At 49.5% G+C, this 21,497-nt stretch overlaps 4 protein-coding genes across 7 annotated transcripts; 3 read left to right on the top strand and 1 right to left on the bottom strand.

The window, feature by feature from the left end:
• The first annotated feature begins 23 nt into the window (after window positions 1-23).
• Window positions 24-1,427, top strand: MDP1 (magnesium dependent phosphatase 1). 2 transcript variants are annotated; one of them, XM_068965015.1, is made up of 6 exons: window positions 24-149; window positions 269-329; window positions 403-513; window positions 840-947; window positions 1,043-1,128; window positions 1,300-1,427. In XM_068965015.1, the coding sequence occupies exons 1-6, from the start codon at window positions 113-115 to the stop codon at window positions 1,389-1,391; spliced, it is 495 nt and encodes a 164-aa protein (XP_068821116.1). In that variant the 5' UTR covers window positions 24-112; the 3' UTR covers window positions 1,392-1,427. The 2 variants fall into 2 exon arrangements, with proteins under 2 accessions (XP_068821116.1, XP_068821117.1); XM_068965016.1 differs by lacking the exon at window positions 403-513.
• A 512-nt stretch (window positions 1,428-1,939) lies between these two features.
• On the top strand, window positions 1,940-5,427 carry CHMP4A (charged multivesicular body protein 4A). The gene is made up of 6 exons (XM_068964795.1): window positions 1,940-2,026; window positions 3,333-3,482; window positions 3,572-3,749; window positions 4,312-4,426; window positions 4,586-4,721; window positions 5,138-5,427. Exons 1-6 carry the CDS (start codon window positions 1,996-1,998, stop codon window positions 5,194-5,196), a joined length of 669 nt encoding a protein of 222 aa, XP_068820896.1. The 5' UTR covers window positions 1,940-1,995; the 3' UTR covers window positions 5,197-5,427.
• Window positions 5,428-6,446: 1,019 nt separating this feature from the next.
• Window positions 6,447-8,841, bottom strand: TSSK4 (testis specific serine kinase 4). 2 transcript variants are annotated; one of them, XM_068964793.1, is made up of 4 exons: window positions 8,623-8,841; window positions 8,085-8,299; window positions 7,292-7,691; window positions 6,447-6,629 (listed from the first exon to the last, which is right to left on the bottom strand). In XM_068964793.1, the coding sequence occupies exons 1-4, from the start codon at window positions 8,839-8,841 to the stop codon at window positions 6,447-6,449; spliced, it is 1,017 nt and encodes a 338-aa protein (XP_068820894.1). The 2 variants fall into 2 exon arrangements, with proteins under 2 accessions (XP_068820894.1, XP_068820895.1); XM_068964794.1 differs by having other exon boundaries at window positions 7,292-7,655.
• Window positions 8,842-15,871: 7,030 nt separating this feature from the next.
• Window positions 15,872-21,396, top strand: TM9SF1 (transmembrane 9 superfamily member 1). 2 transcript variants are annotated; one of them, XM_068966013.1, is made up of 6 exons: window positions 15,872-16,007; window positions 16,313-16,674; window positions 17,408-18,026; window positions 18,309-18,494; window positions 19,713-19,986; window positions 20,554-21,396. In XM_068966013.1, the coding sequence occupies exons 2-6, from the start codon at window positions 16,330-16,332 to the stop codon at window positions 20,945-20,947; spliced, it is 1,818 nt and encodes a 605-aa protein (XP_068822114.1). In that variant the 5' UTR covers window positions 15,872-16,007; window positions 16,313-16,329; the 3' UTR covers window positions 20,948-21,396. The 2 variants fall into 2 exon arrangements, with proteins under 2 accessions (XP_068822114.1, XP_068822115.1); XM_068966014.1 differs by having other exon boundaries at window positions 16,298-16,674.
• Window positions 21,397-21,497: the final 101 nt, after the last annotated feature.

Raw genomic sequence — 21,497 nt, 5'->3', positions numbered from 1 at the left:
TCCCAGCTCGGCTTGGCGACGCTCTAGTCGCCGTTTCTCTGAGGCCAGCCGGCGGCCACCGAGCTGTGAGAGCAAGGCCTGCCTCCATGCGCACAGCCTGCGGGCACGGGTCATGGCGCGACTTCCGAAACTCGCAGTCTTCGATCTAGGTGAGGGACCGGATTGGGGAAAGTTTCGTAAGGCACAGTATTTCTCCAAACCCCAGTACCTGCTCTTGTGGCCCTGCACCCGCGCAGGCTGAGACACCCCCACCTTCTTCCTCTCGCAGATTACACGCTCTGGCCGTTCTGGGTGGACACGCACGTAGACCCCCCGTTCCACAAGAGCAGGTGAGGCAGGGCTGGGGAGGCCTGGGGCCAGGCGGGGCTCCGCGGGAGCTGAGCGCACTCTCGCCCTCTCCAGTGATGGAACTGTACGAGATAGGCGGGGCCAGAGCATCCAGCTGTACCCTGAGGTGCCTGAGGTCCTGGAACGATTGCGGGGCCTGGGAGTGCCCATTGCGGCTGCTTCACGGTAAGAAGAGGGACTGAGTCGGTCTAATGTTGAGAGATGTGTGCATGAGGAGACTTCCATGTAACCCTTTGGCTGCAAAAATTTAGGCTGTGCAAATTTGCAAGTATTTGTACGTTTTCTAATTGTACCCTCTGCTGTGCATTTTGTAATTTAATAAACATTGGCTCAGTGGTCCCCGTGTCAGACAGGAAGGATATGGAATTGAAGCTGGACGGAAGATGCTTGCCCATCCCGGACAAACAAGAAGTTGATTTCCCCCTGGTTACACATAACTTCACTTGAAGCCTTGGCCCTCCATTCTCCCCATCTACTATACCTTTTTGTAGGACAAGTGAGGTTGAAGGAGCCAACCAGCTGCTGGAGCTCTTTGACCTTGTCAGATACTTTGTTCATCGGGAAATCTATCCAGGCAGCAAAGTCACGCACTTTGAGAGGTACGAAGCGATAAGTCGTGAGGCAGGGAGAGAAGACCAGGGAGTCTGGAGGGGCTAAGAAGCCAGCGTGCTCACTCCCACCCTGTCTTGCACAGGTTGCAGCGGAAGACCGGAGTTCCTTTCTCCCAGATGATCTTCTTTGATGATGAGAAGAGGAACATCGTAGATGTCAGCAAACTGGGTACTAAGTGGTGAGGCTAGCCATTTGGGGAATGAGGAGAAAGGCTTCCTAAGAGGGAAAGGGTTGATAGGTATGTACAGGATAGTTTGCATGCAGGTGATGCCCAAAAAGGCGAGTCTCCTAACTGGGAGCCCTGAAGGCCTGATGAAATGCGGCTTCTTTTCTTTCTAGGTGTTACCTGCATTCATGTCCAGCATGGAATGAGCCTTCAAACCCTAACTCAAGGATTAGATGCATTCACAAAGGCCCAGGCTGGACTCTGAGGTCCAGTAATTTGAGGCACAGAACTGAAAGGAAATCAGGAGGGCATTTTCAGGTGCATTTGTAAATTATTAAAGTGTATTTGTGTGCGGCAGAAGAGATCTTATCCTGTGTGGGTTGTTTCTGTTTTGACCTGGGGTGGGCCATCCGGAGGTGCAAAGACCAGATTGTGAGGCACTGGTGCCGCTTTATAAACTTGTGGCAAACCTTCTGTGATCTCCTTGTGCTCTCCCCATTCCCACCCCTCTCCCGAGCTCTGTCAAGGGCATAAAAAAACTCTTCCACTGGCCCCAAGTAGTAGGGTGCATTACCCTGCACATTTCCTTCCAGGAAACAAAGAGTTTGTTCGCGGGTTGGAGTGGGGCGACCTTTTTATACAGCAGGAAACAAAGCGGCCGCTTTGAGAGGAGCGCGTGGCTTTGGAGCTGGTGTGTTGGCTCACGTGATAGCAGTGGTCTCACTGGCGCCTGTTGATGATGTCGCCGAGGTGCCCTAAGGAGGGATTGGCCGAGGCCGGTCTCGGAGTGATGCGTACGGCACCTTTCCTGAGCAAGGCGGAAGCGCACGGGATACCGTGGGGCGGAGGCGGGAGAGGCGAGGGTCGCGATGAGTGGGCTTGGCCGGCTGTTCGGGAGGGGTGAGCCCGGGCGAGACTGGCCCCCGGGAGGTGCGGGCCGCAGCGGGCTGGAGGCGGGGAGAGCCGGAGACGCTGTCTGGAAAACCCCTATAGCCCGGCCTTCTCCCGAGCCAGCACCGCCGCTTGTGAGCGTGCGCGGTTCCAGCTGCCTTCCTCGCTAGGGAAGAGCCCGAGGCCCCGGAGGGCGCGCGAGTGGAGGGCGTGGCTACTGTGCTGGCTCCCACTGTTGAGGCTTTGGGGACGAGTGTTTTGGCAACCAGTCCTTTCCAAAACACTGGTGCTTCCCAAGAAAGCTAGCCCTCTTGAGCTCCTCTGAGGTGGGGGAGACAGGCAAAATCTGGCATTTACAGTGTGGTGTGGCAACTCCGTGATGGAGATTTTCCCGAAAGCCAGGGGCACACAGAAGAATCAGGGTGGCAGATGGTGATCCGGAGTCTAGAAGTATGCCAAGCGGGGGATGGGGGGTGGAAGGGTGGTTGAGGTTCTCTAGGAAGAGGTAACTGTGCAAAACAGAGGCAGGTAAAAGTGTGGTATATTTAGGGAAAAGTTCTGACCTCTGAGTATGGGTGTGTGTGTGTGTGTGTGTGTGTGTGTGTGTGTGTGTGTGTGTGAAGGACCCTGTGTATCTTGTTAAAAAACCTTTTTTGGATTTTATTCTGTAGGCAGTGGAGAGTATGGAAGGATCTTAAGCAGGCTCAGGCCTTCAGCTTTTTTTTTTTAATCTGTTAAAAGTGCAGAAGATAAAGGGAAAAATTGAGATCAGATTTTTTTCTTTAGCCTCCATGCTCTGTTCAATTTGATGCTGTGGAGTCAGGACCTTGAGTATCTTCTAGGATGACAAGTGGAACAGTGATTATAAAATGTGATTGAACTCTGGTGGGGAACGAGATAATGAGGAGGTTATGCATGTGTGGGTGCCGGCGGCACATGGGAAATCTTTGTACCTTCCACTTGCTCAGTTTGCTGTAAACCCAAAACTGTTCTAAAAAAAAAGTCTTAAAAAAAAAACAAGATTGGAAATGACTTGAAATGTAGTTAGGAATAGCAAAAGGATCCTAGCTTTGGAATTCATGCTGTCACATTTCAGTTCCTTGCAGTCTCTTATACAGCAGTTGTGATTTTAGATCAAAATGTTAACCTCTTTGTGCCTGTTTTCACATTTGTAAACTGGAGTTGGTACATTTCATTGTAGAAAGTCGTTTGGGGATTACCAACACTATTAAGTGCCTGGCACATACCATGCACTCCACAATCAGTGGCTAATATTTTTCCTTCACACAATGTGGGCTGCTCCATTGAATTCCAGGAAAGAAGGAGAAGGGGCCAACCCCTGAAGAGGCAATACAGAAACTGAAGGAGACGGAGAAGATATTGATCAAGAAACAGGAATTTCTGGAGCAGAAGATTGAACAGGAGCTACAAACCGCCAAGAAGCATGGGACCAAGAACAAGAGAGGTAATGGGGGAGGGAAAGGCGCCACCAGGGAGGGCCCAGGGGGAAGCAAGGGTTTTTGGCTCTGATGTTCAGGGTGTGGGCTGGATCAGCTGCCCTACAGGCTTTGCGGAGGAAGAAAAGGTTGGAACAGCAGCTGGCACAAACCGACGGGACATTATCCACCCTGGAGTTTCAGCGTGAGGCCATTGAGAATGCCACCACCAATGCAGAAGTGCTTCGTACCATGGAGCTTGCTGCCCAAGGCTTGAAGAAGGCCTACCAGGACATGTGGGTATGGGGGGAGGGGAGGAGGGGGCCCAGGCACTGGGGAGAGCAGCTTGGTTTTGTGCTGTGAATCTTAAAACCTCTCCAGATGTGAACTGAGAGTAGAGACACCTGTGACGGCGAGACCTCTGTCAGCCTTCTTGCTTACTACAAGATGACCTCTGCTGGCTGGGACATTCTAGGGAGGAAAGATGATTTTCCTTTTTTTTTTTTTTTTCCCCTTTTTGGTTGTGACGAGCAACTGTGGAATCTTAGTTTCCCAACCAGGGATTGAACCTGGGCCCCCAACAGTGGAAGTACGGAATCTTAACCACTGAACCACCAGGGAAGTCCCAATTTTTCTCATTTTGTAAGACCCTTCAGAGAGAGCAACCAGTCTTCCCCATTGTGGCTTCATGTCATTTCTCAGCCCAAGTTTGTCTCTATACTTTTCCAGGGGTCTCTTTTACCTGGTAGCCATGGATTTGTCAGCCTGAAGCCACAGGCAGGAGGGACGTCATTCATGTGAGATTAAAAAGTGAAGGGGATTGTCACCTGATTTCTGGGCTGTGTATCTTATTCTCAGGGACATTGACAAGGTGGATGAACTGATGGCTGACATCACAGAACAACAGGAGGTGGCCCAGCAGATCTCAGATGCCATTTCTCGGCCTGTGGGCTTTGGAGATGACGTGGATGAGGTGATTGGGCGAGAGGGGTCGGGGAATATTGAAGGCACGGGACCAGTCAGAAGGAATGCCCAAGAGAATTGTGGGGCAGGTTTGGGGGGAACTCCAAAAGTATGGTTTTGGAAACAGAATTTTCCTTTGTTCTGAGTGGCCTTGTCCTCCCACATCCAGGATGAGCTGTTGGAGGAGCTAGAGGAGCTGGAGCAGGAGGAATTGGCCCGAGAGTTGTTACACGTTGGTGACGAGGAGGAGGAGCCCCCAGTCGCACTGCCCAGTGTACCTGCTACACATCTGCCTGCAGAGCCAGGTACCCAGGGCTCTTCTGTCATCTCAAGGACTTGAGAGGGTGGGATAGACAGGGGGAAAATTACTCCTCATCCATCCTGCCTCAAACGATCCAGGCAGAGAGGGTTGCTGCTACAGTTGCATAGGTTGTTAACTGCATAAGGGTACCTGGCTGAAGGGGCATGGGGACTGAGATCCACTTCACTCCACAAACCATGTATCCTGGTTTAGGGATGCAAATGCTGGGAGAAATGAGCACCTTCTGATTTGCACAAAGGTGCTATGGGAATTAGCAGCAGCCCAGCAAGCAAGACCATACCCTTAGGTTCTTTGCTGGGAGAGAGCATTCAGCAGGTTCCTAGTGTTACAGGAGGGGATGGTTGGAAGTTGCTGAGACCTTAACACTTTTCTTTTCTCTGGGTGTCCTTGTCTCCAAAGCTCCCAAAGCGGATGAAGATGAAGCGGCACTAAAGCAGTTGGCTGAGTGGGTGTCCTGATGAGTCTGGGCTTGTCAGCCTGACGTTGCCTTTGTTGCTCTCTTTTCCTTAAGTGCCAAATGCTGAGCTAAAGGAAACAAGGCCTTGTTGGTAGGTCCTGCTGAGGGTGGTGGTGTGACCCTGCCTGAGAAAAGGGTCTGTGGCCCTCCCTTCCCTGGCTCAACTATGAAGAAAGATTGGTATGGGAAGAGCCACTGGGCTCCCATGGATAGCATTACAGGGCCCTCATTCCCAATAAAACTGGGCGGATGGAACCCTAGTGCTTATGCTGCCTTGTCTACACGGAAACTCATCTGGTTCTTGGAGCTTCGTTTCAAGAAATGAGTGACAGTGAGAGTGAGAAAGGGGAGCTGTAGCGTAGAACAAACGGAGCTTCCAGTACCTTAACCTGGTGTGCTCCGGGCAGGTATTGTTCCATCTCTCAAGCTGGTTTGTCCTAGGGTTGCCTTAGTGCTGAGGGTAAGGAAACTGCCGTCTAGTATTATCCCAGAATCATGTAGAGCCGCCCCTAAGTCTTCCCTCATCCCTTTTCACCCAATTGTGCCACTGCAAAGAGAGCCGCGTGATTTTACTACCCATATTCCTTTTACTAAGCCCGTTCACAGATAGGAGAAATACATAGATAACGGAGCAAATAGGTTTGCTTTCTCCAGAACACACAGTGAATAGGCTTGGTTTGAAACTGTTACTTCCACGTGTAGGAACAATGATGAGGGACCGTAACTACCAGGACTGTTTCAGTGGTAGTTAAGGTGGCATTTGAAGGAGGAAGGAACCAAAATATTGCCCACCTCCTGATACTGGTTTCTAAAAGAATGAACAACGCTGTCCCTTTGGACTATAGACAAACAGAGCAACCAGGGTAGAGCAAGTTCTGCCCCACTACTTGAACATTTGGAGGCCTGGAGATACACAGCAGCGAGCATGTCCTCAGCCAGAATAGTGAAGCGGCTCCAAAGCAGGTGTTCCTCCCATCACACCCAGCCCACCTTCAGAGCCACAGAAGAGCTAATTGTAAATTACAATCTAGACTTAACTGGTGTCAAAATGACTAGTTACAGGCTCTGGGCGGAAATCCACCTCTCACCCTCAGTACTGGTCCCTGCTAAGGGTCCCCTGAGGAAAGAATGTGACTACAGCTAATGAAACTTAAACAGAATGAGATTTATTTATTTTTGGTATAAAAGATTTTTATCCCCAGACCCTCCTGCTTTGCTCCTCTTTCAACCCCCCTCCCCCCTCTGCCACTTTCAGGTACTGATTTCCAAGGACTGGTGACAATTAGTGGTGCTGGGGGGCTGGCACATGGCCTCGAGTAGCCTGATCTCATGGGTGGGTTGCTCAGGCTGGAACTTCAGCACCCAGGGATCCTTGATGATGTCCAGGATGGTGGCACGCTTGGTGGCTTGGCATAGCGTCTGGAGGATCAGGTTCTAGGGCAGGGGAGAGAGAGGTCTTGGCTGAGCTGGCCCCCTACTGTGCCACACAGGCAATGAGCAGCTGGACCTAAGGAAGAAGCAGGATAGCCCATCACACCACTCTGGTGAAAGGGAGTATGGCCCTGACTTTACCCTTAAAAGCCTCCTGTCTTCTGGCCTAGAGATAGAGACTGCTGCTGCTGCTGCTAAGTCGCTTCAGTCATGTCCGACTCTGTGCGACCCCATAGACGGCAGCCCACCAGGCTCCTCTGTCCCTCGGATTCTCCAGGCAAAAACACTGGAGTGGGTTGCCATTTCCTTCTCCAATGCAGGAAAGCGAAAAGTGAAAATGAAGTCGCTCAGTCATGTCCGACTCTTAGCGACCCCATGGACTGCAGCCTACCAGGCTCCTCTGCCCATGGGTTTTTCCAGGCAAGAGTACTGGAGTGGGTTGCCATTTCCTTCTCCAAGAGATAGAGACTAAAACCTGCTTATCATTCGTCCCAGGTGCAAGCCCAGGGGTTGGCCCTTTAAGCCCTCCCTGCCATTCTAGGGCAGAGAGTAGGCGTGAGATGGCCCTGGTGGCGAGGAGCCTTCCCCTGGATCAGGAGGTCTAGGTTGGGTATTCCCTCCCTATGGGGCACCCAAGGCTTCAGCCCTCGTAGGGGAGCCAGCACCTTGCACTCCTGGGAGATGGCATAGTTAGGTGGAAAAGTGACCTCCTTCTGAGTCTCTTTCAGCAGCTTCTTGAGATTGGTGTCATCAAAGGGTAAACGGGCGACCACCAGAGTGTAGAGGATGACGCCCATGCTCCAGGTGTCAGACAGGAAGGGGTTGTAGGGCAAGCCTAGCAAGATCTCCGGGCAGGCATAAGCAAAGCTGCCACAGTAGGTCTGGCTGAGGTGGCTGAAGCAATTCACTTGGCGGTAAGAAGGGCTATTCCGCACAGACTGGTTAGAAGGCACCATCTTGGCGAAGCCAAAGTCCGATATCTTCACATTCTCCCGCTTGTCCAGCAGCAGGTTCTCCAACTTTAAGTCCCTACCAGCAGCAGAAAGGCTGGGGGTCAGGAGAGGGCTTAGTATTAGACTGGGAGCTGAAGGGCCAGGGGTCAGAGGCTAGAAATGAGGACAGGCAAAGGGAGAGAGATGCCAATATGAGGACACAGGGCAGAGAGGAAGGAAAGCCAGGGAGTTGTGAGCAGAACCCAAAGGGGAGAGGATGGCCACTAAGGACTACTGGGAGCTTACCATCACTTTTCATAAAGTGCTCTGCTCACAGGGGGCACTTAATATATGTTCTTTAAAAAAAAAAATGTTCTTGACGAGACGATTAAAGCGGATGAATGGGCCTAGATACTCAGGAGGGAGATCAAGGAGGGGAGGGTGAGGGAAAGGGGGCAGAAAGTAGGAGACGTGCATAAAACCCCCTGGAGCCCAAAAGCCCCAGTCTGAGTGGCAGCGCCCTCACCGGTGCACGATGCCTTTGCTGTGCAGGTAGGCGATGCCCAGGGTCAGCTGGGAGAACCACTTTCCAGCAAGGGGCTCAGAGCAGGCCCCGTAGCGCTGGATCCACTCAAGAACATCACCACCCTGAGCCAGCTCCAGAATGATGTAGACCCGGGATGTGGTCTCGATGGCCTGATAGAAGTTGATGAGATACTTGTGCCGCAGGACCTTCATCACCTGGCTCCAGAAGAGGGACCCATCAAACCCAGGCAGGGAGCTGTGCTCCAGCCCTCCTCCTCTCCCACTGCTGCTGTTTTAGAGCTCTGCAACAGAATCAAACCCCAGAGGGCTGGTGGCCTACGGACAAGCCTTGCGTTTTGTACTCTTACTTTTGGAGGGTCTGAAGGTGAGGTGGAAAGAAACTTAAATTTTCCTAGCTCCCTAGTGAGTCATTCAGTTGTAGTTTAGTGGTTTCTGGCTCCACCCCCTCCTAACCGTACCCCTTTTGAGAACCATTAAGTATCTTGCTATCAGTGCCCTCTTCTAGACCCCTTTCCAACCTGTATCTCACGGGGCAGGAACTTGTTAAGATAGTCCTCAGAGGCCTTCTTCTTCGAGATGATCTTGACAGCCACCATGACCTTCTGCTTTGTGTAGTAAGCCTCATACACTGTCCCATAGGAGCCATTGCCAATGACTTTGCCCACTTCATAACCATACTCCTCCATGACAGAGCGGTAGGCCGAGGTGGGTGGTGTTTCCACGTCTCCCTTCCCCATGGTGTTGGGCTTGTTGAGTGCAGGGAGCTTTGCTACTTAAAAGCCTCCTGTCTGCCTAGAAAGCCAACACCTTAAGCTGCTGTAGGCTAGGGTACCAAAGTGAAGTTAAAGTCTCCAAAAGCTTGCCTATGCAGTCACACGGGTCTGGGATGCTGGGCTCAGCTCTCCACTAGGAACTTGGAAGGGGAAGAAGGGAGAAGCAATTATTTTTGTCTACACTGGCTGTTGTTACTTCTTTCTCCTCTTGGTTACGGAACTCCCCAAGGTCCCATGTTCTGCACACATCATAATTCACCTTCCATCCACCACTGGCCGCAAGGCCTGAGAGGAAATGCAGTTTCATTGCTGGAAATTATCCCTTTGTAATCGGGTGAGACTCATTCCATGGATCTGGTCCTTTCAACCAGTCATGTTTATTGAGTACCTGCTATGTGCCAGGCAGTGTGTGGCATCCTGGAAGAAAATTACCAGTCAGACCAATAGAGACCCTATGCCACTAGTGTTTATAATCCAGCATGAGAAACACCTGAGTGTGAGAATATTACAGAGAATGGTAAGGTATTGTAGAAGCATGTTTTAAGGAATCTAAAATATTCTTTTTGTGGAGGTGGCTTTTTTTTTAACAGATTGAGCTGGACTCACTTGGGTAGTTCATCTGGTGACATCTCAGCTAGGCTGGTTTGTTTCTGCATAAGTGAAGTGAAGTGAAAGTGGCTCAGTCGTGCCCTACTCTTTGTGACCCCATGGATTATACAGTCCATGGAATTCTCCAGGCCAGGATACTGGAGTGGGTAGCCTTTCCCTTCTTCAGAGGATCTTCCCAACCCAAACCCAGGTCTTCCGCATTGCAGGCAGATTCTTTATCAGCTGAGCCACAAGGGAAGGCCAAGAATACTGGAGTGGGTAGCCTATCTCTTCTCCAGGGATATCCCCAACCCAGGAATCGAACTGGGGTCTCCTGCATTGCAGGCGGATTCTTTACCAGCTGAGCTATGCATATCATGTCATTATTCAGTAGACTAGCTCAAGTTGCCTTACATAGTTTGCACTGAATTCCAAGTGAAAAACAAAAACAAAAACAAAAAACAGAAGCTGCATGACCAATTCAGGCCTAGGCTCCAAAATAAAAAAACATCACTTCCATACCTTTATATGAATAAAGACAGGTACAAGGATCACTCTGATGTATGGGGTGGGGCTGGAGATGCCTCTTAACCTTGAAATGCACATTTATCTTGCCTTCCATGACCCTGGACTCCAGTTTTCCTTACATCCAGCCAGCCATTCCCCAGGATTCGGTGGAGCCTCTACCACCATCCATCCTGTAACAGAACCTTATTTCTGTTATTTCTCCCTCTAGTCCTAATAGAAATAAGGTTCTGTTACAAGCCTTATTTCCTGACCTTAACATCCTTCCTAAGGATCTCATCAAGACCCCTCATTTCTTCACTGATGACTCCAGCAAGCCTTCTGCTCCTCTCCCCTTGGTGTTTTCACCCTGAAATCCAGGGAATAAATCTGATTTTGTTCCTACAATTCAGTGCCTCCCCATTCTCCTTAGGATCAACTTGAAAGTCTTTTATGTGACTTCAAATTTGACCCCACTTGCCTCTCCAGTTTTCTGTTGTAACATACGTGCAATGCTCCAGCCAAACAACCGCTTCTCCTCCGTTCTGGCAGACTGTGGCTCTCTCCAGGGCTTAGCTGATGCGCTGTTTCAGGGAAGCCTTTACTGGCTGCTCAGGACCAGATCAGATGCCCCTCCCTCCTGAGCGCTCCCGTGGCTCCAATGCTTTCTCTAATGCAGTGCCTGTGATTTTTCTTGCTTGCCTCTCCCACTAGGCTGTGGAAGGTCAGCTGATGAGAGAAGGGGCATGAAGTCAAAGATCTGAGAAGAAAGGCTTGTGGAGAATGGGAGAGAGCTGACTGGGAAAATGGACACCGGGCAGCACTGACGGTCCCACTATCGGAAAACCCAGCTTATGGACACAATCCTAACACAGTGTAGTGTTGATGCTTTTAGCATCCTGGATATTGGTGCTTGAACATTAACAGACAAACTGACCCAAGATTAAGATTTCACTTGGCAGCTGCAGTGGGAGATAATCAAGAACTCAGGCAAGAAGGTGGCTAAAGACCTAAGTTGTGTGGGTTAGGAAGACAAGCGAGAAAAAGGCCACAGGGCAGAGGGAGGGGTTGCAGGTCTCTGTGAAATGAAACGAATCTGGTGGGAAAGACAGAGGAAGAGAGGTTATCTGGGTTTAAGATGGTGGGGGGGTGGGTGGTGGCACACACGGAATAACACACACAAGGGAAGAATCAAATTTATCTTCCATCCTCCAAAACAAAACTTTCAACAGATTATGCCATAGGCTACTGGTAAATTCTCATTTATTGACAATCCTGCTGGCTACTGGTAAATTCTCATTTATTGACAATCCTGCTGGCAGGGTCGCTGAAAATCCTGTTGGAGTCAGATCTATATCCTCAGTCTATCAACACGAGCAGCTGTCCAGGACACACCACGGTAAGGAGGCTCACCCAGCCCCGCCTGTCTTCTGCTCCCCTGGACAGGCAGCTTGGTGGCACCTCTGTTCTTATCATGTACAGTAGGTAAATCAGTTCATGCAAGGAATGTGTATTAAGCTGCCTCAGTCGCTCAGTCATGTCTGACTCTTTGCGAACCCATGACTGCAGCACTCCAGGCTTCCCTGTCCATCACCAACTCCCAGAGCTTGCTCAAACTCATGTTCATTGAGTCGGTGATGCCATCCAACCATCTCATCCTCTGTCGGCCCCTTCTCCTCCTGCCTTCAATCTTTTCCAGCATCAGGGTCTTTTCTAATGAGTCAGCTTTTCACACCAGGTGGCCAAAGTATTGGAGCTTCAGCTTCAGCATCAGTCCTCCCAAAGAATATTCAGGACTGATTTCCTTTAGGATTCACTGGTTTGATCTCCTTGCTGTCCAAGGGACTCTCAAGAGTCTTCTCCAACATCACAGTTCAAAAGAATCTATTCTTGGTGCTCAGCTTTCTTTATGGTCCAACTCTCACATCCATACATGATTACTGGAAAACCATAGCTTTGACTAGATGGACCTTTGTTGGCAAAGTAATGCCTCTGCTTTTTAATAGGCTATCTAGGTTTGTCATAGCTTTTCTTCCAAGGAGCAAGCATCTTTTAATTTCATGGCTGCAGTCACCATCTGTAGTTATTTGGGAGCCCAAGATAATAAAGTCTGTCACTGTTTCCATTAAGTTGCCTACTGTATACAAAAACACTGCCAGGTTGTGCTTGCTAAGGATTTATCCTTTGCTAAGGATACCAAAATGGATAAATTATAATCCCCCTGTGAGGAGTTAGCAATTAGCAAGGGAGACGGACGCATAAGAAGTTAATGAAATAGTACAGTGAGATAAAGTTCTATAAACAAAGTCTGAAAGGAGACGCAAGAAGGTGGCATTTGTATTGTTCAAAAGAAAGTTAAGCAGGGAATGGTGTATTGAACAGTATAGGCAGAAGGAACTATATGAAGCTTGCAGGCCTGAGAAAATAAGACATTCAAGATTTCAATTTAAATACAGGATAAGGTTCCAGAGGGGACTGTACCTGCAGAAGTAATTTAGATCCAGGTCTGAGAGGCCTAATATGCCGAGTTTTTTTTTTTTTTTTTGCTCTGTCCTATGTACTTAGGGTTAAATTTTGGTATGCATCAAAATCAGAGCTTGTTAAAAAATACTGATGCCCAGTAATGTCCTCCCCAAGATCCTGATTTGGGAGGGGACCCAGGTATCTCTGTTTATAATAAGTTTCTAGCTGAACCCGATGCATACTGAGATTTAAGAACTGTTGTTGCAAACTAGTGAATTTACTTTTTTTTTGGTCACACTTCGAGGCATGTGGGATCCTAGTTCCCCAACCATGTTCCAGGCATTGGAAGCAAGAAGTCTCAACCACTGGACTGCCAGGGAAGTCCCAAACTAGTGAATTTAACAAAAATAAGCAGACTCACAGATTAAAAAAACAAACGAGTGGTCACCAGTGAGGAGGAAGAGGGACAATATAGAGGTTGGGGGAATGGGAGATACAAATTACTGCGTGCAAGATACGCTCAAGGATGTACAACATGGGGAATACAGATAATATTCTGTAATAACTAAATGGAAAGAAAGCTTTAAAAATCATATTAAATTTTTTTTAAAAAAAGAATCACTGTTGCTGGAAATAGGACATCTTTAAGATTAAAAAAAGAAAAAAAACTTGCAGCAACAGTGTGGAAAATAGATACAAAGGGAGAGATGACCAAGAGAAAAGCAAGGTGGCTGTCAACTTAGTTGAGGGGATAGGGCCAGCATCAAGGCAGGACGGAAAGTAATTTGGAAGATACTCGAGAGAAAAGCAGAGGAATTCTGGTCGCACTGATCTTATTGGGGGCGAGGAGGGAGTGACTGTTAACTGTGAAAGAAGCCCAGGTTTAGAGACCAGGGGGTTGTCACGTAAAAGATTATTCCAAAGCCACTCTAAGTTACTTTTCTAATTTGTAATTACTTTTCTAATTTTGTAAACTCATTGTCTAAAAATCTCAACCCCTACATCCTGGAACCTCACCTCCTCCTGCAGGGAGTGAGGGAGTAAATGAAGGACTTCTCAAGCCAGAAGTCACTTAACACTTTCCACTTTCTTTACTCGAGTAAAAGGAACCTTAAGTTGTTCCCAAGTGGCCAAAAATAGTCACCGACCCTAGGTCTGATCTCCATAGGAACTTCCCTAATGACCAGATCCTTTGAGAGAATAAACTTTTCTAGAATAATCTGCAATACAAAATTAAAAGATGCTCAAACACATAGCAAGAACTTCCAGATGTTCAAGCTGAATTTAGAAAAGGCAGAGGAACCAGAGATCAAATTGCCAACATCTGCTGGATCATAGAAAAAGCAAGAGAATTCCAGAAGAACATCTACTTCTTGCTTCATTGACTACTCTAAAGCCTTTGACTGTGTGGATCACAACAAACTGTGGAAAATTCTTCAAGAGATGGGAATACCAGACCACCTTACCTGCCTCCTGAGAAGACTGTATGTAAGTCAGAAGCAACAGTTAGAATTGGACATGGAACAACAGACTGGTTCCAAACTGGGAAAGGAGTACAAGGCTGTATATTGTCACCCTTCTTATTTACCTTATATGCAGAGTACTTCATGCGAAATGCCAGGCTGGATGAAACTCAAGCTGGAATCAAGATTGTCGGGAGAAATATCAATAACCTCAGATATGCAGACAACACCATCCTTATGTCAGAAAACGAAAAGGAACTAAAGAGCCTCTTGATGAAGGTGAAAGAAGAGAATGAAAAAGCTGGCTTAAAACTCAACATTCAAAAACTAAGATCTTGGCATCCAGTCCCATCACTTCATGGCAAATAGATGGGGAAACAATGGAAAAGTGACAGACTTTATTTTCTTGGGCTCCAAAATCACTGCAGATTGTGTCTGCAGCCATGAAATTAAAAGATGCTTGCTCCTTGGAAGAAAAGTTATGACCAACCTAGATAGCATATTCAAAAGGAGAGACATTAGTTTGCCAACAAAGGCCTATCTAGTCAAAGCTATGGTTTTTCTAGTAGTCATGTATGGATGTGAGAGTTGGACATAAAGAAGGCTGAGCGCCGAAGAGTTGATGCCTTGGAACTGTGGTGTTGGAGAAGAGTATTGAGAGTCCCTTGGACAGCAAGGAAATCAAGCCAGTCAATCCTGAGGGATATCAATCCTGATAACTCATTGGAAGGACTGATGCTGAAGCTGAAGCTCCAATACTTTGGCCACTTGATGAGAAGGGCTGACTGATTAGAAAAGACCTTGATGCTGGGAAAGACTGAAGGCAGGAGGAGAAGGGGCCGACAGAGGATGAGATGGTTGGATGGCATCACTGACGCAATGGACATGAGTTTGAGTAAGCTGCAGTAGACGGTTAAGGACAGGGAAGCCTGGTGTGCTGCAGTCCATGGGTTCGCAAAGAGTCATACACGACTGAGCGACTAAACTACAACAAACACATACACACAGGTAAATAAAAATAAAAACATCGATCAAGGCATGTTAAGATGCTTTACCTGCAATTAATAATAAGCGTCAGGCTGCCCAACTCACGGGGTAAAAAACCCGATCTCTTTGCCTGCCTCTGCACCAGACCTGGCCCAGGCCTGCCTATTGTCGGACACAGGACGGTCACTATACAGTCAAGGAGGCCTCCAGTACAGCCTCGGGAAGATACTTTTATTTACGTATTTGGTTTCTGGCAAGAGGCCATTTATGACTGTTGGCAGAGCAGCCGTGAGGTGAGATCCGACTCTAGGGCCGTTGTACGGGCTGTGTCCTCGCTGTCCTAGCACAGCAACGCCCAAAGCCTCATCCTCGTCCTCGGTGGGAACCTTGAACCGCCTCTCGGGACTCGACCTGAGCGCTCGGCGGCGAGTCCCGTTGGTTCAGCCGGCAAACTCTTCGGGCATCCACTAGGCGTGGGCTAGCTGCCCCCGGGATCCGGACGGTCACTAGGTGCGCGCGGCAGGCACTGCTCTTAGGCGTCCAACCCCAAAATTCCTGAGGAGAGGGGACCGGACTGTCGGCGATTCTTATCCAAAAAAAGGTGTTTGTGTCCTCGTAGCGAGGTCTCAACCGCAACCCCTCCGGGTGAAACAGGACAGCGTAGCAGCGGCTTCAGCCGGGGGCGTGGCTCGCTCCAAGCTCCAGGAAAGGAGTTTTCCGCGGGGCTGAGGTCCCCGCGGGCGAAGGCGGAAAGGGTAAGATTGACGTGTCCCGAGCTGCCCTTTCGATTGCCCGGAGGGCCCTGCGTCGGGCGACGCACTAGCGGAGAGTCGCTGGGTCTGCAGAGGTGGGCCGAGCCTCCAGCCGTAGAAAGTTCCTCCGGCAGCACTGAGGTGAGCCGAGCGCGACGTTTTGCGGTGCGGCCGCAGCCGCTGTGATCAGGCACCGCGGCGGCCAGCCCCGTGGAGGTCGGGCGTCAAGTCCTCTCCAGGCACCCCGCTAGCGCGCCGCTCTGGGGAAGACCGCGGCTGGAGCGCAAGAGCGGCTACGGGGCCGCAGAGGCCTCCTCGGCCAGCCCTTCCCGCGTGGAGAGCACCCCAGGGCTACAGCGGGAAGGTGCCGGAGGTGCGGGGCCGCGTGGCGTTGCCATGGAAATGGGCTGGTGGGGCTCGCGGGGAGGTCCCAGGCAGGCGGGCTGCTAGAGGGGGGACCCCAGGTTCAGAGGACTACAAAGAGCAGAGGCGGAACCTAGTGTTCGGGCTAGAGAGACTTGGTGTGGTGTGGCGGTGGGGTCGGGGGGTGGTGGCCTCCCGAGGGATGGGAGGAAAGGCCAAGGGGAGGAATTGGAGCCATCGGCTTCAGTTCGAAGAACCTGACCTGGGGCGTCATTTGATCCCTGGTTCCCATAACTGCAGGACTCCCTCACACAGGTTCCGCTGCCTTAAGGATGACAGTCCTAGGGCACCCTCGAAGTTGGAGCTGCCGGTGGTGGCCGCTCCTGCTGCTGCTGCTGCTAATAGGCCGTGAGCCGGGGGTGGAAGCTGTGACACACTACAAGGCCGGCGACCCCGTCATTCTGTATGTCAACAAAGTGGGACCTTACCATAATCCTCAGGAGACTTACCACTACTATCAGCTTCCAGTCTGCTGCCCTGAGAAGATACGCCACAAAAGCCTCAGCCTGGGCGAAGTGCTGGATGGGGACCGAATGGCAGAGTCTCTGTACGAGATCCGCTTTCGGGAGAATGTGGAGAAGAGAGTTCTGTGCCACATGCAGCTCAGTTCTGCACAGGTCAGCCTCTCCACAGTGACTGGGACTCAGCCCACCCTCCCAGGACCTTGAGTTTATGGTTTTCAAAGCACCTGTATGGAAATGATCTGATTTGATTCTAACTACAACTTTATGTGACAGGCAGGACAGTTGGTTGATACAGAAACATCCTTGCTCAGAAGTAACTTTTTTCGAGACTACATAGATGGTGGATTGCAGAGTTGATATGAGAGCCCAGGGCTCCTGACTTGAAGCTTCTCTGTTGGTCGTAAGGTCCCAACTCCTACGTAGTCATTTTTTCCATTCCTACCTCTCAGCTATGTTAACTGGTTCCTTTACACTCTGTTTTGCCTGTCATGCTGTTTTCTTCAGCGATTCCTATCTTAGGGCATTTTCCCTTGGTCTACTCTAGGCCTTCCTACACCTCCCTCTCCTTCTAGGCCTTCATCCTGACAAATCATATTTGTTCATTTAGGAGAATCACAACATACTAGGGTCTGATCCAGTGGCTCTCAGCAGAGGGGTTTTGTCTCTCAAGGGACATTTGGCAATGTCTGGAGATATTTTTGATTGTTGGGATTGGGGGATGCTGCTGACGTTTAGTGAGAAGCTAGGGATGGAGCATCTTACAGTGCACAGCCCCCCAACAACAAAGAAGCCTCTAGCCCAAAATGTCATTAGTGCTGAGGCTGAAATCCTGCTCTAATCCATTGCTTGGGGAGGCCTTGTCTGACTCCTGACTTGCTCTCTGTAGGTGGAACAGCTACGCCAGGCCATTGAGGAACTATATTACTTTGAATTTGTGGTGGACGACTTGCCAATCCGTGGCTTTGTGGGCTACATGGAGGAGAGTGGCTTCCTGCCTCACAGCCACAAGATAGGACTCTGGACCCATTTGGACTTCCACCTAGAATTCCATGGAGATCGAATTATATTTGCCAATGTCTCAGTGCGGGACGTCAAGCCCCACAGTTTAGATGGGCTACGACCTGATGAGTTCCTAGGCCTTACCCACACCTACAGCGTGCGCTGGTCTGAGACGTCAGTTGAGCGTCGGAGTGACAGGCGCCGTGGTGATGATGGTTTCTTTCCCCGAACACTGGAAATCCATTGGTTGTCCATCATCAATTCCATGGTGCTTGTGTTTTTACTGGTGGGTTTTGTGGCTGTTATTCTCATGCGTGTGCTTCGAAATGACCTGGCTCGGTACAACTTAGATGAAGAGACAACCTCTGCAGGTTCTGGTGATGACTTTGACCAAAGTGACAATGGCTGGAAAATTATCCATACAGATGTCTTCCGCTTCCCTCCATACCGTGGTCTGCTCTGTGCTGTGCTTGGTGTGGGTGCCCAGTTCCTGGCCCTTGGCACTGGTGAGGTGATAACAATTAATCAGGGATTTCTCTCAAGGGGTAGCACTAAGTAGGTGGTTTGTTCAGAAAAAGATCTGCAGATCTTTTCTGTCCAAGGTGAGGGGCAGACCTAAGGGGTGGTGGGATGGCTTTAGCAAGGATGCATATATTCTGTTGTGGGTTTTCTGGACAAGAGAACTGGGGGATATTGGAAGCCCTGGGTCTGGGAGAAAGGGGGCTGGCTGATCTCTCTGAAGTGGGATAAGTGAGATCTAACACAGGCTTTCCACTACCACCCTGCAGGGATTATTGTCATGGCGCTGTTGGGCATGTTCAACGTGCACCGTCACGGGGCTATTAATTCAGCAGCCATCTTGTTGTATGCCCTGACTTGCTGCATCTCTGGCTACGTGTCCAGCCACTTCTACCGGCAGATTGGAGGCGAGCGCTGGGTGTGGAACATCATTCTCACCACCAGTCTCTTCTCTGGTATGACTGCCTGTTTCCTGGTGGGCCAATTTAGGAACTTAGAACACATTGTGGAACCTGAGTTAGAGTCCAAGTAAGATTTAAGGGAATGAAAATAGGCAAAAAAAAAAAAAAAAAAAACCACTAAAAAAAAACATTCAAAAGACAAAAGTGCATTTTTTTCCATAGTTAAAAATGATTAAGCCTTTAAAATGTTCTGCTGCCCCACTGCTAAGTCGCTTCAGTCGTGTCTGACTCTGTGCGACCCCATAGATGGCAGCCCACCAGGCTCCTCCGTCCCTGGGATTCTCCAGGCAAGAACACTGGAGTGGGTTGCCATTTCCCTCTCCATTGCATGAAAGTGAAAAGTGAAGGTGAAGTCGCTCGTTCGTGTCCGACTCTTAGTGACCCCATGGACTGTAGCCCACCAGGCTCCTCCATCCGTGGGATTTTCCAGGCAAGAGTACTCGAGTGGGGTGCCATTGCCTTCTCCGTTAAAATGTTCTAAGCAGCATGATGAGCACTTGACATGCCTTCATCTCATTTAATCCTCATTACTGACTTTATGAAGTTGGTACTATTGTTCCCATTTTACAGATGAGGAACTTGAGCTTAAGGCTGGTTGGGTAACTTGCCTGAGATTATACTTCTAAAAAGCAGTGAATCAGGTTTCATAACTAGGCAATCAAATTCTAGAGCCTGTATTCTCAACCATTCCACTGAAATAACGTTTTTGAATTTATCTTTCAATACTCCCTTTCTTTTTCCCTAAGCTTTTTTAATTTGGAAGTGGGCTACCCCACTCCAGCCTTTCAAGCCAGCTTGTCCTTTCAAAGACAGTAATTTGCATTCTGAACCTTTTGTGTTTCTAAATCAAGTGTCTGATTTCTGTTCCATCACATTTACATTTGAACCAAGGCTTTCTGAAAACAGGGCCTTAATTCAAAGGAATGTCTCATACTAGGAGTCAAGCAGTGCCATGGCAGGATAAGTCCTTGGAGGCAGGTGGATTTGTGTCATTCTTAGATCATTGTGTAACGGGCTTGCCTTGATCCTCAATGATAATGGGTAGAGGAGGGAGTGTTGGTAAGCCAGGGAGCAAAGAACGAGACATGAAGGGGTGGAGTCAGCCTGGGAGCAGGATGTTTCACTCCTCATCCCTTTAGGTCCAGTGTGATTGGTGCTCCCAGGGATGTAGCTCCTAGTGCTGACCCTCCCTCTGGGGGCCCATCCCTGCAGTGCCTTTCTTCCTGACGTGGAGTGTGGTGAACTCCGTGCATTGGGCCAATGGCTCAACACAGGCTCTGCCAGCCACTACCATCCTTCTGCTTCTAACGGTTTGGCTGCTGGTGGGCTTTCCCCTCACTGTCATTGGAGGCATCTTCGGGAAGAACAACGCTAGCCCCTTTGATGCACCTTGTCGCACCAAGAACATCGCCCGGGAAATCCCGCCCCAGCCCTGGTACAAGTCTACGCTCGTCCACATGACTGTTGGTGGCTTCCTACCTTTCAGGTATCCTCCCTTTATTCTGTGGCCATCACTCTCAGGATCCTGACCTTAACTTTCCCCTTCCCTACTCACCAGTACCCTAACCCAATGTCAGTGATGGTCCCTGGTTCAGCTGTACCATTAAGAGATCACTAAGTGGTTCCTCCTTTCTCCAAGCAGGAGAATCAGTTCAAATATGAGGGTGTCTAATTTGAAAAGCTCTCCAGAGACATTGCTCCTTTCACTGTCTTCCTAGTTTCTGACCTTAGTGACACCATGTGGGGCTTAAAACCCATTTGATTGCTCATTCAGTTTGTTGAGTACCTTTGCATGCCAGGCAAATGCAGTGCAAAACAGAACAGACAAAATCTGCTCTCAAACTACCAAAGATGTTCTTGAAATGAGAGCAGCTAATCATAGGTTAAAAACAATCCCCATCAAGCCAGGAACTCCAGGGCAAGAAGTGGAGAGGGCCCACTTTCCACAGTGAGCCGCTAACACGGAGGGGTGGTGGCTGGATTTTGGCCTGGCTGCTGCGCTGGCAATGCACACAGTCCTCTAAATGCTGTATACCGTCTCTTCTCTTCACAGTGCCATCTCTGTGGAGCTGTACTACATCTTTGCCACGGTATGGGGTCGGGAGCAGTACACTTTGTACGGCATCCTCTTCTTCGTCTTCGCCATCCTGTTGAGTGTGGGGGCTTGCATCTCCATCGCACTCACCTACTTCCAGCTGTCTGGAGAGGATCACCGCTGGTGGTGGCGCTCTGTGCTGAGTGTTGGCTCCACTGGGCTCTTCATCTTCCTCTACTCGGTTTTCTACTATGCCCGTCGCTCCAACATGTCAGGGACGGTACAGACAGTAGAGTTCTTTGGCTACTCCTTACTCACTGGATACGTCTTCTTCCTCATGCTGGGCACCATCTCCTTTTTTTCTTCCCTAAAGTTCATCCGCTATATCTATGTTAACCTCAAGATGGACTGAGTTTTGGGTGGCAAAACCATGGCTCTTTCCCTTTCTTCATGCTGCCCCCCCCCCCCCCATTCATTGGTCTCTTACCAACATCTCTTCGATTGAGTGACTGACTTGTGTGGTGGTTTTGTTGCCTTCCCCTTTGCCCTTTGGGTCTCCCTTCAGAGAGGGCCTGGAAATTATAAATCTCTATTATTATAAGGAGTATATATATTTGAATTTTTTAAGTTGCTTTTAGTTTTGGGCCTGATTTTTCTTTTTACAATACCAAAATAAAATTTATTAAGAAAAAGGTTTGGTCTGGATATAGGAACTCATGCCCTGCCGTTAAGGGCAATGTTCCCTAGGAAGGCGGGTCGGCCGCGAAATGCACGGAACTGGAATTCTCCGCGGAGCTTGGGAACTGTCCGCTGGGGGAACTTATATTACCAGGGCCCTGTTTCCGCGGCTCAGCCGGCGCTCGGCCCAACGGAAGTGGTGGAGCCCGAACTCCGCTAGAAGCGAGTTGAATCACCCTGGTGACGGGAGGGGCGCGGAGCAACGCCCTTTCCGCCGGAAGCGG

Source organism: Capricornis sumatraensis, chromosome 2 (genome assembly GCF_032405125.1).
Source record: "Capricornis sumatraensis isolate serow.1 chromosome 2, serow.2, whole genome shotgun sequence".
NCBI lineage: Eukaryota > Metazoa > Chordata > Mammalia > Artiodactyla > Bovidae > Capricornis > Capricornis sumatraensis.
This window is presented reverse-complemented; position numbering and strand designations above follow the sequence as displayed.